Source organism: Aspergillus niger (assembly GCF_000002855.4).
Source record: "Aspergillus niger supercontig An15".
Lineage (NCBI taxonomy): Eukaryota > Fungi > Ascomycota > Eurotiomycetes > Eurotiales > Aspergillaceae > Aspergillus > Aspergillus niger.
In genome coordinates, this window is record NT_166530.1 from 1,537,686 (window position 1) to 1,550,166 (window position 12,481).

The 12,481-nt window shown below is 52.5% G+C and overlaps 7 protein-coding genes across 7 annotated transcripts; 4 read left to right on the top strand and 3 right to left on the bottom strand.

Annotated features, from left to right (window-relative positions):
* Nucleotides 1–815: 815 nt before the first annotated feature.
* Nucleotides 816–3,559, top strand: An15g06550 (uncharacterized protein; the record flags this gene model as incomplete). Its single annotated transcript, XM_001397146.3, has 5 exons — nucleotides 816–2,594; nucleotides 3,062–3,096; nucleotides 3,141–3,178; nucleotides 3,259–3,263; nucleotides 3,386–3,559. The coding sequence occupies 5 exons, from the start codon at nucleotides 816–818 to the stop codon at nucleotides 3,557–3,559; spliced, it is 2,031 nt and encodes a 676-aa protein (XP_001397183.3).
* An 818-nt stretch (nucleotides 3,560–4,377) lies between these two features.
* An15g06560 (uncharacterized protein) lies at nucleotides 4,378–5,385 on the top strand (the record flags this gene model as incomplete). Its single annotated transcript, XM_059744766.1, has 3 exons — nucleotides 4,378–4,732; nucleotides 5,034–5,087; nucleotides 5,267–5,385. 3 exons carry the CDS (start codon nucleotides 4,378–4,380, stop codon nucleotides 5,383–5,385), a joined length of 528 nt encoding a protein of 175 aa, XP_059602615.1.
* Nucleotides 5,386–5,569: 184 nt separating this feature from the next.
* On the top strand, nucleotides 5,570–6,356 carry An15g06570 (hypothetical protein; the record flags this gene model as incomplete). The annotated part of the gene is made up of 2 exons (XM_059744767.1): nucleotides 5,570–5,753; nucleotides 5,995–6,356. 2 exons carry the CDS (start codon nucleotides 5,570–5,572, stop codon nucleotides 6,354–6,356), a joined length of 546 nt encoding a protein of 181 aa, XP_059602616.1.
* Nucleotides 6,357–6,567: 211 nt separating this feature from the next.
* Nucleotides 6,568–7,435, bottom strand: furA (uracil phosphoribosyltransferase furA-Aspergillus niger; the record flags this gene model as incomplete). Its single annotated transcript, XM_001397149.3, has 3 exons — nucleotides 6,568–6,974; nucleotides 7,104–7,203; nucleotides 7,259–7,435. The coding sequence occupies 3 exons, from the start codon at nucleotides 7,433–7,435 to the stop codon at nucleotides 6,568–6,570; spliced, it is 684 nt and encodes a 227-aa protein (XP_001397186.1).
* A 770-nt stretch (nucleotides 7,436–8,205) lies between these two features.
* On the bottom strand, nucleotides 8,206–8,475 carry An15g06590 (uncharacterized protein; the record flags this gene model as incomplete). The annotated part of the gene is made up of 1 exon (XM_059744768.1): nucleotides 8,206–8,475. One exon carries the CDS (start codon nucleotides 8,473–8,475, stop codon nucleotides 8,206–8,208), a length of 270 nt encoding a protein of 89 aa, XP_059602617.1.
* Nucleotides 8,476–8,674: 199 nt separating this feature from the next.
* On the bottom strand, nucleotides 8,675–11,368 carry An15g06600 (uncharacterized protein; the record flags this gene model as incomplete). Its single annotated transcript, XM_059744769.1, has 4 exons — nucleotides 8,675–8,816; nucleotides 8,874–9,868; nucleotides 9,924–11,080; nucleotides 11,233–11,368. 4 exons carry the CDS (start codon nucleotides 11,366–11,368, stop codon nucleotides 8,675–8,677), a joined length of 2,430 nt encoding a protein of 809 aa, XP_059602618.1.
* Nucleotides 11,369–11,763: 395 nt separating this feature from the next.
* On the top strand, nucleotides 11,764–12,426 carry An15g06610 (hypothetical protein; the record flags this gene model as incomplete). The annotated part of the gene is made up of 2 exons (XM_059744770.1): nucleotides 11,764–11,884; nucleotides 11,954–12,426. 2 exons carry the CDS (start codon nucleotides 11,764–11,766, stop codon nucleotides 12,424–12,426), a joined length of 594 nt encoding a protein of 197 aa, XP_059602619.1.
* Nucleotides 12,427–12,481: the final 55 nt, after the last annotated feature.

A 12,481-nucleotide genomic window follows, 5' to 3' on the forward strand; every position in this document is an offset into this window, starting at 1 on the left:
TCGCCAACCTAGTTCGCATTACCGTCTGCATTCTGCCTGGCCTGTTATTTATCATGGATAGTCTAGCGATTGAGCTGAGCGGGTTGATTGAGCTTCCTGAGTTGTGTCTTTTGGCGTTAGTTGCTGCAATGTTTTCGCGGCCACGGTCCGGGGTCGCCTCCACTCACTTAGGCCCCCATTGAAAGAGCGGATGTATCTGGATTACTTGGTTGTGTTTTGAATGGCTTTGCTGGTGCCCGTCTGATTTCAACTGGAGATGAGTTACAACTTGCAAAGAGGTCTAGTGTGATCAATAGGAAATATATATTGAATTTCAAAGACAGCCCAGGTAACTCAATGAATGGCTAGCTTTCTAACAACTACTAGTAACAGGCTTATTGCTATACTGGTCTGAATAGACCCATTGTTCAAGACTGACTCAATGCGATCCATCATAATGATTCAGTGAATGGCTGCCATTAATTGAGAGAATTATTGATGAACATCTGAGGTGATGTCCGGATCGGGTTAGCGCCGGCTGACTGGCGTTGCCCCGCATTAGCGGCCTGAGGCGCGAACTTCCTTTTTTTCTCCAACGCCGAGCGGGCGCGGATCCTGCCAAAAAGTTCCGTATCTTCTTCATCTTCACTCGACTTCATCATCCAATTCTCCCCTCCTCTCCCTCCCTTTTCTGTTTACCCTTCCTCTCTCTACCCCCGGACGAGCTACCCCCTACATACCCCTCCAGCTTGTTCTCACTCCGAACTACTTCCGACGCTATCAACCCCAACCTCTCTACCGCACTCATACTCTGATCATCCACACATCCACCCATCATGCCTCCGAAAGGTGCTCCCCGACGAGGAGCACCGGCCGGCGCAGCCAGCCGCGCCAATGCATCTACAACCGCCTCCGCGAGTCCCGCGCCCAGCGCCACCACCACGGGCGACTCCCAGACTCCAACACCCGGCCCATCAGCCTCCGGGCGAGCCCCCGTCCAGCGCCTTCAATCGCTCAAGAAACGCACACCCTCCGGCAGCATCGGACCGGCCGCGAAACCCCCCGGCGCGCCCGCTGCGCCCGGCGAACCTGCCAAGCCCACACTCAAATACAAGCCGCGCGCCGTCGGCCGTCGCAGCAAGGAGGAGCGAGAAGCCATCGAGAAGCTCGAAGCCGAGCGGCACCGCGAGCGCCTGAAGGAGGCGGCGGCGATTCAGCGCGGCCGGGATCAAGGCGGTCCTGGTGGTCGCGGTGGGTTTGGGCGCGGGCGTGGCGGACCTTTGGGGTCTGCGGGCGGGCCATTGGGCTCGGGGATGTCTGGGCGTCGGGGTAGAGGAGGACGGTTTGGACAGGATTCGAGACATTCGTCTATGTCGAGACGCAGTCGGTCGGTCATTGATCTGGGAAATACGGCGGCGGGTGCGGGGACGCGCGATTACTCGTCGGATGAGAGTGATGGCGAGGTGCGCATCAGTATTGACCAGATCAATTTGGATAGTGATGAGGAGGATCAGGAGCAGATGATGGTCGATAGCAAGAAGGGGAAGGCGGCGGTTAAGTATGCCGATGCTGAGAAGGGGTTACGGCCTATTCGCGTCGAGAGACATGAGCATGAGGAGCGCGTGGTCAGTGTCAATATGGAGTCGAGCTCGAGCAAGTCGGCGGAGCTGAGGGAGAAGGCTAAGGCGCAGGCGAAGGAGGATGATGGTGCGCTCTTTGTGCAGCAGAATGATGATGATGCTGCGGCTACTACGGAAGGAGAGCCCAAGGTCAAGTCTGAGCCTACGGATGATGATGATCAGGTCATGACAGATGTTCCGCATGCCGAGGAGCCAGCTACGACGGATGATGGATTGCTGCCGGTACAGAAGGTCAAGGTGCGCAGGAAAATCACACCCCCGTCGAACGAGGCGACACCCCAGCCCGAAATGGAGATCCCTGCTGCCGTGAAGGACCCGAAGAGTTTACTACGCACGAAGGAGGATATCGAAGAGTACGAGCGACACGAGCAGGACCTGGAGATTGTCAAGGACCTCTTCCAGAAGGAGCCCGAACCTGAAAAATCGGAGACCACCACCCCGGCAGAGGGAGAGGCCCCTGCTGTGGTTGCGAATGACCAGGACAAGGACAAGGACAGTACAATGGAGGACAAGGACAAGGAACAGGAGGAAGAGGATGTCAACAAGGACAAGTTGGCGGGGCAGCTGTTCCTGATGCAATTCCCACCGATGACGCCGAACCTGGTGGTACCGGGCAACAACGAGAATCCAGCGGATGAAGCTACAGATGCGATGGCGGGGCAGAGCGCACCGGAGGCCAGTGGGTCGGAGCAGACAGGCGTCAAGCGCGAAGATGGCGTGGAGATCCTCGAAGGTGGAGAGGATGCCACGGCAACAGGGACGTCATCCAAGATTGTCACTGCAACCGACTGGGGCCTCAGCGCCGGGCGCGTCGGCAAGCTGAACGTCCATGCGTCGGGTCGGGTGACGATGGACTGGGGAGGCATCAGCTTCGAGCTGGATCGCGCAACAGCCGTGGACTTTCTCCAGGAAGCGTTGATCGTGTCGACCCCGCCTAATGCAGCGGACGAGGAATTCCCGGATGATGAAAAGAAGGTGTGGGCGATGGGACAGCTGAGTGGGAAGTTTACGGTGACACCGGACTGGGGGAAGATGCTGTAACAGGATGCTGTAACATGATGTTGTAGTAACAGTGAGAAGGCTGGTCGAATGTTGACAGTATCCCACTATAGATGGGGCTGTTGTGATGGCCTTGTTTATTTGGGAGGCAGGAAGGGATTTACGTCATGCGGGATGGCTGGGGGACGGCCGATCGGATGTTATGTTCATACTAAAGACGAAGATAAAGATAGAACTGTCAAAAGTTCAGATGCCAATGAGGAATAACCTTGGGATGATGTATTATCCACATGGATGGCTGTGAGAGGTGACGACGTAAGAAAGGAATGCCAGCCATGCCACGCCACAGCCATTGTGTGGTGTTGTGTTGATGTTGATTGCCTTGTGGGATTGATTGTCGCGGACAGAGAGAGAGTGTGTGTGATGAGCGGGACTATAATTAGTACACGGACCACCCGAGGGCAGTGAGGCAGACACTGTATGTAATCAAGTATGAGATGCCGAGTAAGTGATGTTCGATAGACTTTCAATGAAGCATGATAGATGGGCCGATGGACGGTGTAAGTTTGATGCGACATCCCGTGTTGTTGAGAGTGATTTGCACATCTTCATTAACGCAGCTTGAGCTCGTCATTTTCAGGGCCGGTGAGCACAAGCAAATTAATGTCTCACTTGGAGTTAAGATAGCCTGATAGATACTGGGAACAATAATACTGTTTATTACTAACGTACTATACTAGTATCTATCTGCCCTATACAGAGTACAGTGCACTATCATCCCGTCCCCCATTCACCCAATAGCGGGAAATGAACCTCGCCCTCGCGTGGAGTTTCTGTCATCTCTTATTGGCTCACCCGGTCCAGACCCTCTCCCAATCGGGCAAAAGCTGATGCCGATGGTTACAGGGATTGTCCCTGGTTCCACCGTCGCCCTTCCCTGACAAGCTTCTGTAAGTGGCACGAGACATCCTTTCAACTGACGCTAGTCCCAGCCCGTGCTGACACGGCAGGATCCAGCCAATTAGCTGGGAAATATAGCGGGCCACTGCAGGCTGGGCAAAACCCCACCAGGTATCTATTGGGGGCCACTTGGGAAAGTGGGGCTTTGTTCTTAGAAGAGGAGAGGTCGGCGCAAAAACGCTAAAGACGAATTAAATTTCCACTAATTTGGCAAAAGTCAGGGTCAGGGCCCCCCCGTTCCAGTTTGGCCTGTCAGCGTCTGGGCCGTTTCGCCTGTTTTTCCCCCCTTCTTCTTTTCTTCTTCTGCTTTCCCGTCCGTCCCTTTTTCTATTTCCTCCTGTTGCAACTCTCTCTTGCTTGTACTTTATTTATATTGTATTGTGCCTGTCGTTGTTGGAGACGGTCGTTGCTGTGGTTGTTGCTGTACTATTCACTTGAACTTACACTTACACACTGTCGTTGCCGTTGCCTGCTCTCCTGTATTGTTCGTTACAGGTTTCAGGAGATACACACCAGCCAGTCGTTTCTTTTGCGCTCTCGCTCTTCGCATCTGTCGCGCTCCCCGTTTCAGATCTCGACTCAGCTTACTATCGACTCGATACTGTGGGACTTGGTTACTTCCGTTTGTTGGTACTGTTGAAAGTGGTGGATTATAATTCCTGGCACGAGTTTTTCTTTTGGCTTTAATCCAGCACGTTCTGGAATCCCGCAGCCTTGCTTCCATTGTTTCCTTCCGCACCGACCTTTTCTCGTCGCATTCTCGCATATCCACCTCCACACATACATACATACATTCACGATGAAGACCTCCACGATCCTCCTCTGTCTCGCTCCCACGATAGCTCTCGCCGTCGAGGCCGATGCTCAAATACCTCCCGCTGTGTCTCCCACGCCCTCCCTCCCCAATGCCAACCCGCCCGCGCCGTTGCCTGAGATCCCGACACCGTCGAACACAGAGCTCAATGCGAAGTTATGGGAGATTCGCACGCTGTTTGAGATCGAAGATAATACAGATGCGACACGGGTGCAAGATCAACTGCCCGAACCAGCGAGTGGGAGAATCGCATCAACAGGGGAAACCAAGGCGTTGCGCGCACGGAGTGAAGGCACACTCGGACAAACACCATGGATTGGCATGGCTATTGGATTGACCTGTACGGCATTGGCAGCAGTGATGCTGGGGTGATCCAGACCTTTCTTCGACTTTCAACTCGATATTCATGCTGCACCAACTTGCATTCGGAGTTATCTTATAATTTCATTTCACGACAGTCTTTGGCGACTAGACTCGGATCGGTCGCTCTCTGCTACGAGCGTTGCTTGCATTGCATTGCAGCAGCCACCATCGAATTTATGGCTGTGCTGCAGAATATTCTTTTCGCTTCTTCACTTCACTTCTTGTGAAGTCTGCATTACTTTTTGACCTTTGCATTCATACCATACCCCCATGTATAGACCGGGTCGTTTTACCTTTTACCTTTACCTTACCTACTTCTACTGACGCTTCTTGTACGTGTACATGATACCTTGATTTGTGCCATTGAGGCTATTGTTTGATGATGTATTTACTATTACCTTACTACTACTTACACTTACTACTTACTACTTAACTGATCATGAATACTGAATCTATTCATTCAACTTCACTGCTGATTTCAATTCCGGGCTTTGTTGACTGATCCGGGTAGTACGAGTGCGACAACCAATGATGATACTGCGCAGACAGACAGACAGACAGACAAAGAACACGAGCGACATGCACCTGCAGACTGCTGTCATCTCCGTTCTCTATTCTTTATCTCAGTGAATGGGACCCAACCCCACAATTTTCACCCCCTCTTACTCCTACTCTGACTACAGAGTGTAGTCCAACTCCAACTTGATACACGACCAACAAAACAAGAACAACAGTCTTCCCACCTTCAATATCTACCTGGGACAATCTCAACACACCCAACTCCAACACCAGAAACCACCACAGCGAAATCAAAATGACCACCACCACAACCACAATCTCCCCCACAAACCCCCCTCCTACTACTACCAGTGGTAACACTCCACACAACATCCCCCCCTACACCCCCATGACCTCCCTCTCGCACGAACTCGGCATCCTCTTCGGCTTCCTAGCCGCCTGTTTCGTCGTGATGGGCGTATATGTATTCTTCTGGAGAGGTAACGCTTACCCCATACACACACACCCTTCTCTTCTATCATCAAACACATACTAACATCCCATATCTGGTGCGGTGGTGGGGCTAAACAGCAGCCGAATTCCGCTCCGAACACGCCCAGAAACTCCGGCGGCAGATGCTCCTCACGCGGGGAATCCATCACGGGAGCGGAGGGATCGGGGAGAAATTCAATTCTCAACATAGCCATGTGCATGATGGTAGGTGTTTGGATGGAAGTGCAGGATTGGGGTTGCATCAGAGGAATATTATTATTACTCCTGAGAATTCTGCTTCTGCTGGAAGTGGGGTGGGTATGTATAAGGAGAATGAGATCGGGGTGGCGTTGACTACCGGGATGGATGTGGTTTCGTCGCCGAGTTTGGGGCCCATGACGCCTACTTCTACGACTGTTTCGGCTTCTGGTGGTGGTGGTGGTGCTGCTGCTGGGAGGGAGATTCCGGTGGGGGTTGGTTCGATTGCTCCTATTGGGGGGAGGATGAATCTGGGGTCTAATGTTGGTGGTGTTGCTGGTGGTGGTGGTAGGAGGGATGAGATGGAGTATGGGGTTGAGATGGATGTGTTGGGGTTTTTGCAGCGGAGGTGAATTTTCTTATCTTTCATCTATTGATCTATTAACCGGGTGGTTGATCGGATCATTCATGTCTATTTACCTACTGCTGGCTATCTATCCATCTCTTTTCCCACTACATACCCTAAGAAGAAGAAGAAGAAGTCAAGTAGACCTGCTCAGCGCTTCACGCTTCACAACCTAGTTAGTATAAGTATCCTGCTGCTCAGCGCTCCCCAGCTAGCATCTACTTCCCCATCGCAACAAACAACCTATCCCCAATATCCCCCAACCCGGGCACAATCATCCCCCGCTCATCACACCTCGCATCCACCGCCCCAGTCCACACCTCGACGCCCTCAGGCCAGGTCCCCGCTGCGCGAAGCACGCCCGCTTCCGAACCCAGCACACTCAACATGACGACTCTCTGCACGCCCCATTCACGGAGTAACTGGATCGCTGCTTCTGCGGTAGCACCCGTTGCAATGACAGGATCGAGTAGGATGGCTGTTGCAGCAGCGGCGGTGTTGGTGCTGGAACTGTCGGGCTGGAAGGGGAGGTTGTTGTAGTATTCGACTGGTTGGAGGGTGAGACGTTCGCGGAAGAGACCGAGGTGGTAGATTGGGATGGAGGTGGGGAGGAGGTTATTTATTGCTGTTTATTATATAATCATTAGTTATGAGTTGATGGTTTTGAGTTGATGGTCATTGGATGTTAGGAATTGGTCGGTGAGAGCAGGTGGGTGCCCGAGATAGGAGGTAGTATGGGGGGAAGGGACGATACCCTCTATCATGCCCAACCCAGACCGGAGAATAGGCACCAAAGCAATGTCCGAGGGATCAATGTCGTGAGTGACGTATTCGGTGCCTAGGGGAGTGGTGTCCTATTCAAATAAGTCAATAAGTCTATTGATAAATAGTTGATAGAGGAAGACTCACCATTCCTGCTTTCTTCACCTTCCATCCTGCTGCAAATGCTTCCACGCCCAAGATAGTGGCTATCTCGTGCACCAGGCTGCGGGTCTCGCGGGTCGAGGTGGATGCGGACCGGAGCTGTGATAGCTTGGCTTGGAGGAGGGGATGGGAAGAGACGTGGACGTTGGAAGGGAGGGCCATGATTGATTCAGTTGGAGTAATAGTACTAAGTGAATGATAAGGTGAGGGGAAGAGGAAGAAGGATCCAGGAGCTAACTATGGAGTACTTGTAGGAACCAGGAACGGGCATCACTGCTTGCTGCAGAAGCAAAGAAGAGGGGTAAGGTAAGCAACAAGTCACCTGCTCTGGTCCAGTGATCTCCCAAATTCCAGTCTCTGCAACTTCCATGGATTTCATTCTCCTTCATTGTGACTTCAGTTCACACTTTCATTCCCCGCGATGGTCGGCCTCCTTTCTTTCCTGATAAGCACCCGCGAACCAGATCCCCCACTGATCCACCGTGCTGGCTGACCCACTCTTTCAAGTCTTTCGATTACTCCAGCAATCCAGTCAACTTAAGCCAGTTCAATAACTCTACAAGACTGCAAACGCTGACCCCGCCAACAAGTTATATTTTCTGCGCAAATTACTATGGTACAGAGAACTACTGATAAAGGTCAAGCAAAGCATGTGCAATTAAACAATTCAAAACAACGATGCCAAAGATTAAAAGCAAAACAAAATCAGAGCGGAGAACATCAACGGCGGGGACACATAAACACATCACTATATCAAACGATTTAACGCAATACATTAAGTGGTCACGAAACAAAGTAATAGATCAAAAGGTCTGAACGAATGACTTGAAGCAGAAGAATGTATATAACGGACAAAGGTATCAAAGATGGCCTGGGGTAACCCCAAGGCAATTGACCAAACACGCTGATGCGCACATGTAGAACGGACGGCACTAATGATTAGGGCGTAGAAGAGCGTATAAGAAGAAGGCAATGAAAAAACAACAACTCCACCGAGTGCTAGGATGAACACACAGGACCAGCCGGGTGTCGAGATGTTGCCTTGGGAAAACAACCCACAAAAACAAGAAAATGACCACACCGGACTCCCGTGAGCTCTTGCGAAACCATAACGCAATGAAAGACGTCGCAGAAAACAATAAAGCAATTAACTGTGAGCCAGGGAACGCCAGCAAGCAGCATGATGCGGCAGTCCAGATCATAGCATCCCTTGGGAATTCTCTGCCGCCACTTGCTCGCCGTTCCCGACCCAATCCGAAATCCACCCGCGACCCAAATCAGATAAAAAAACCAATGCCCGCGTAAGGAATGAATGAAAACGAGAATGAAGATGAACTTAGTTGGTGACGTAGATGACCATGGTCAAGCTACACTGTCCGTCGAGTAGAGATGTTGATCGCACTAGTACGCGGTGCCAACGCTGGCAAGCGTCTTCGTCGGCATTGGGTGAATAGGTTGGTCCTTGGCGACGCGCAACGAATCTTCGTAGCCGACCAAGGCCTGGGAATGAAGTTTGAATGACTCGCCCATGAGCTTTGTAATTCTGTTAAGGTATTAGCATACGATATCATAGCATGAGCATAGTAGAGGATCAACTTACCCCCAAACTACCACGCCGTCTAGGATGTTACCCCATACACGGGCCACGGTGGAGCTGAGTTTTCCAAAAGCATCGACGGCGTCATCATCAAACAAATTCCGAACCTTATTGTAGATGGCCATCTCAGCCTCCGTTGCGGGCTCTTCGTCATGTTCCAGGCGATAGAGCCAGAGACTGAGGATGACCATCAAGTCCAAGCCGCAGAGAGGATGCTCGACGCTCCAGTTGGTTGCCGACGTCTTGGCGACCCAGTTGATGCCCTGAACGGCGGCGATCTCAATGCACTCAAAGCACGACTGAATAACCTTATTCATCTCCTGAGACCGCTTGACCTTCTCGCGTGCGACAGTCATCGCAGCGGCGACCTCGTAAGATGAGTGGTAGCGCAGAGCCTCCTGGATGGACTTGAGGTCAACTTCCAGGCGGGCGCGAGTGTTGCGGTAGACGGCCATCGAGTTGAAAATCAAGGGGTGGCCCTTTTGAGGGGTGCTGAGAGGCACCACAATCGTTTCCGGCTCGCACACTTCCAGCGAATTTTCCCACGTCTCCAGCGCCAAGCGGAGCTTGTATTCGGTCACCACGTCCTGGAGGGCCTCGAAGCTCCTCTTGTGGTTCCAAACTTGCAGGAAAAGCGCGTTGATCAGCACACGGGTGGCGAAAGCACTGTAGCGCGTCTGCTCGCCCTGGAAAAGGCAGTCGTGCGCTTCACGAACAGTAAGCGGCGTGGAGGACGCTAAGCTGCGACGCCACGCCTCATCGTCCGTCACATCCAAATTCCACATGGATTCCGAGGAAGGCAGCTCCAAATTGTCAAATTCGTCGAAGCTCATCGCTGGAGTGTGGTTGAAAGTCAGCGTGAGCATGCCGAAGAAGATGTAAACGGCGTAGTACGTCCGGCGGCACGACTCGTCCTCGATCCACTCCTCGCGGGTCGGCTGAGCACCCTCGCGCGCTTCGGTCCGGAGCTTCAGTTGATAGCGGTTTCCGGCAACCATCTACAATTATCAGCACTATTCAAATAGTAAAATTAGGGGGCAGGGATGCTCTTACATTGGCCAGAAGACTCTTGATGGAACAGGTCCATTCGAGGCCCTTGGGATCACCACTCCAGCTCTCAAAGATCATGTTCAGCAGGGTACTTTGCATGGCCCAGAGAGGGCACTTGCGAGAGTCAAAGTTGTCCTTGTGTTGCAAAAATTGGTTGACAAGCATCTTGGACCCCACGTGAAGCATGAATGCATGCTGCCGCTCAAAGGTGTACAGAGCACCAATAGAAAGGACCGCAAGTAGCAATGGCGGTGAAGTAGCGGTAGGCTTGAAAGACTCTTGGTGCAAGAACGGCAGGTGAGGGTGGTACAGATTGAAGTACGTTGAGAGATACTTGTTGAGAGACGCGGTCGGAGGAAGCTGGAAGGTCTCGGGAAGCACATTGAGAGAATCCACATTGTGCAGACGTTCAACAACCATGTTTCGCTCGATCTCGTTCGCAATCTGCGGAGCCTTAGGCAGCGTCAGGGCTTGGCTAGGACCAGGCGACCGGCGGTAGTTCACTGGACTAACGGGACCAGTCATCGAGGGATACGGCGACAGCGCATTCGGCGTCGAGTTTCCAGACATGGGCAGCGAGTTCACCAGGGAGTGCAGCGAGGGCGCAAGCGCATCACCCACGGCGCCGTGTCGGTCCATAACCGAGGGCAGCGTATGCGATTCCGAGCTACTGTCTTGAGACACAAACGGAGATCCCATCGGGTGCTTCGTGTCAGCAGGGGAAACCAGGGTGTCCCAAGGCATCTGCGGCAAGGTCGCGTTGCCCGACATGTACGACACAGGAGGCTCTAATAGAGGACCGCGTCCAGGGGAAAAGGAGCGATCCGATTCAGCACGTTCATTGGCTTGACCAGTAGCGGCAGCTGCGGCCTTATGTTGGAAATCTGTCATCAACATGGCTGCAGTTTCAAGATCAACCATACCATCACTGCTGGCCTCTATTTGTTCGAGAGTAGCAGGATCAATTGTGATCGAGGGCTTAGACGGGCCGGGGGCGGGGGAAGTCTTTTGGACACCCGCGCCACCACGTCGCCGGCCCTCGGAAACTAGCGGTATCCCACCGTCCTTTGCGTGAACGGTACGGTCATGACGAAGGAGTAAATCACGGCGCACGAAAGTACTCCGGCACTTCAGACACTTGAACGGCCTCTCCTTGGTATCTATAAAGCAACAAAGGTTAGTATTGTGCCTAAAGACTAAATGACGCGAAACACAGCCGTAGCACAGTAACTAGCCTGCCTGCACAAAGACGGCACACCTAGCCCCGCGCACAGGAAAGCCGACCATATAGAAAGAAAACCACTCTACTTACGCGAACGTTCGTGTCTGCTGCGATGTTCGCTTCTGCTAAAGGCGCGATTACAAAATTGGCACTTGTATTTCTTCTCTGGGGCTGATGTCTTCTTGGCTGGCGAGTTGGTCGCCTGGGGAGGTGCAGTGGGAGCCATTGCTGAGAATACTGCAGCGAATATACAACCACGGCTGAATCCTAGTAGAGCAGCGACACGATCGAAGACTGCGCTATCGTCCCTTTTGTGATTTCACACCGGTTCTGTAGGCGGGTAGACGACAGGAATTCGGTTTGGTGCCTGATCATTCCTTGCGTGGGGGAATACTGGAGGGCAGTGTTGAATTGGAATAAGGGAGGTCCAGCCACAGGCGGACTAGGAGGGGAGAATAGTGTGATAGCGGGTTATGGTTGTAGTATTGGTGATGGTTGTGTGGTGGAGGCAGTCTTTAATAAGAAGCCGAGGAGGGGAAGTACCAAAGGATGGGAAAGACAGAACGGGAATAGACAAACAATAGGGAAAAGGAAAAGAAAAGAAAAAAGGAAGAGAGCAAGATGTTGAATGCTGACCCAGGAAAGAAGAGGAGAGAGAAAGAGGAGGAGGGGGAAGAAGGAAGGAGGAAGGCGTTTGAGAGAAGAGAAGAAGAGGAGGAGGAAAGGAAGAGAAAAAGAATGGGTAAGAGGAGGGGGGGGGGGATGTTGAATGGATGAGGAGAAAGTAGTTTGTGAGTTGCGGGAGAGAGAGTCCTGGGAAAAAAGGCCTGGTCGAAAGGAAGGGAGCGAGGGGGGGGAGGGAGACTTGAGCAGAGGGAAAAGTGGTGTGGGTGTAGAGAGAACGCGCCAGGACGTGGGCACAAGCCGATGGGCGATTCGGGCGATCGCTGGATCGCGACAGTGAGGCGGTCGTGTCCAGCGGCGGTGTTGGCGATTTGGGCGACGAGCGGCGCAGCGACAACAGGGAAGTGGGAGGCGGGAAAGAGGGGCTCCCTCGGCGGGACTGACGGAGGGGGAAAACAAGCGAACAGGCCAGTCCCCGGATTCGACCACGCACTGGGGCCCATAATGCCACCGTCTTCATTCCCCGACAGCCAATTGTTTTGCTGGTCGCCCATTCTGACTAACGGCGTGCCCGGGCTAAACGGAACCTGGTTAGGACACGTCCACCTTTCCTTCGGTGACCCATATTTCGAAAAGAGACAAAAAAGTTCAGGAAAATAAGCAAAAATGAAATTGAAAATTAATAAAAATTCAAAACAAAAATGGATCTAACTGC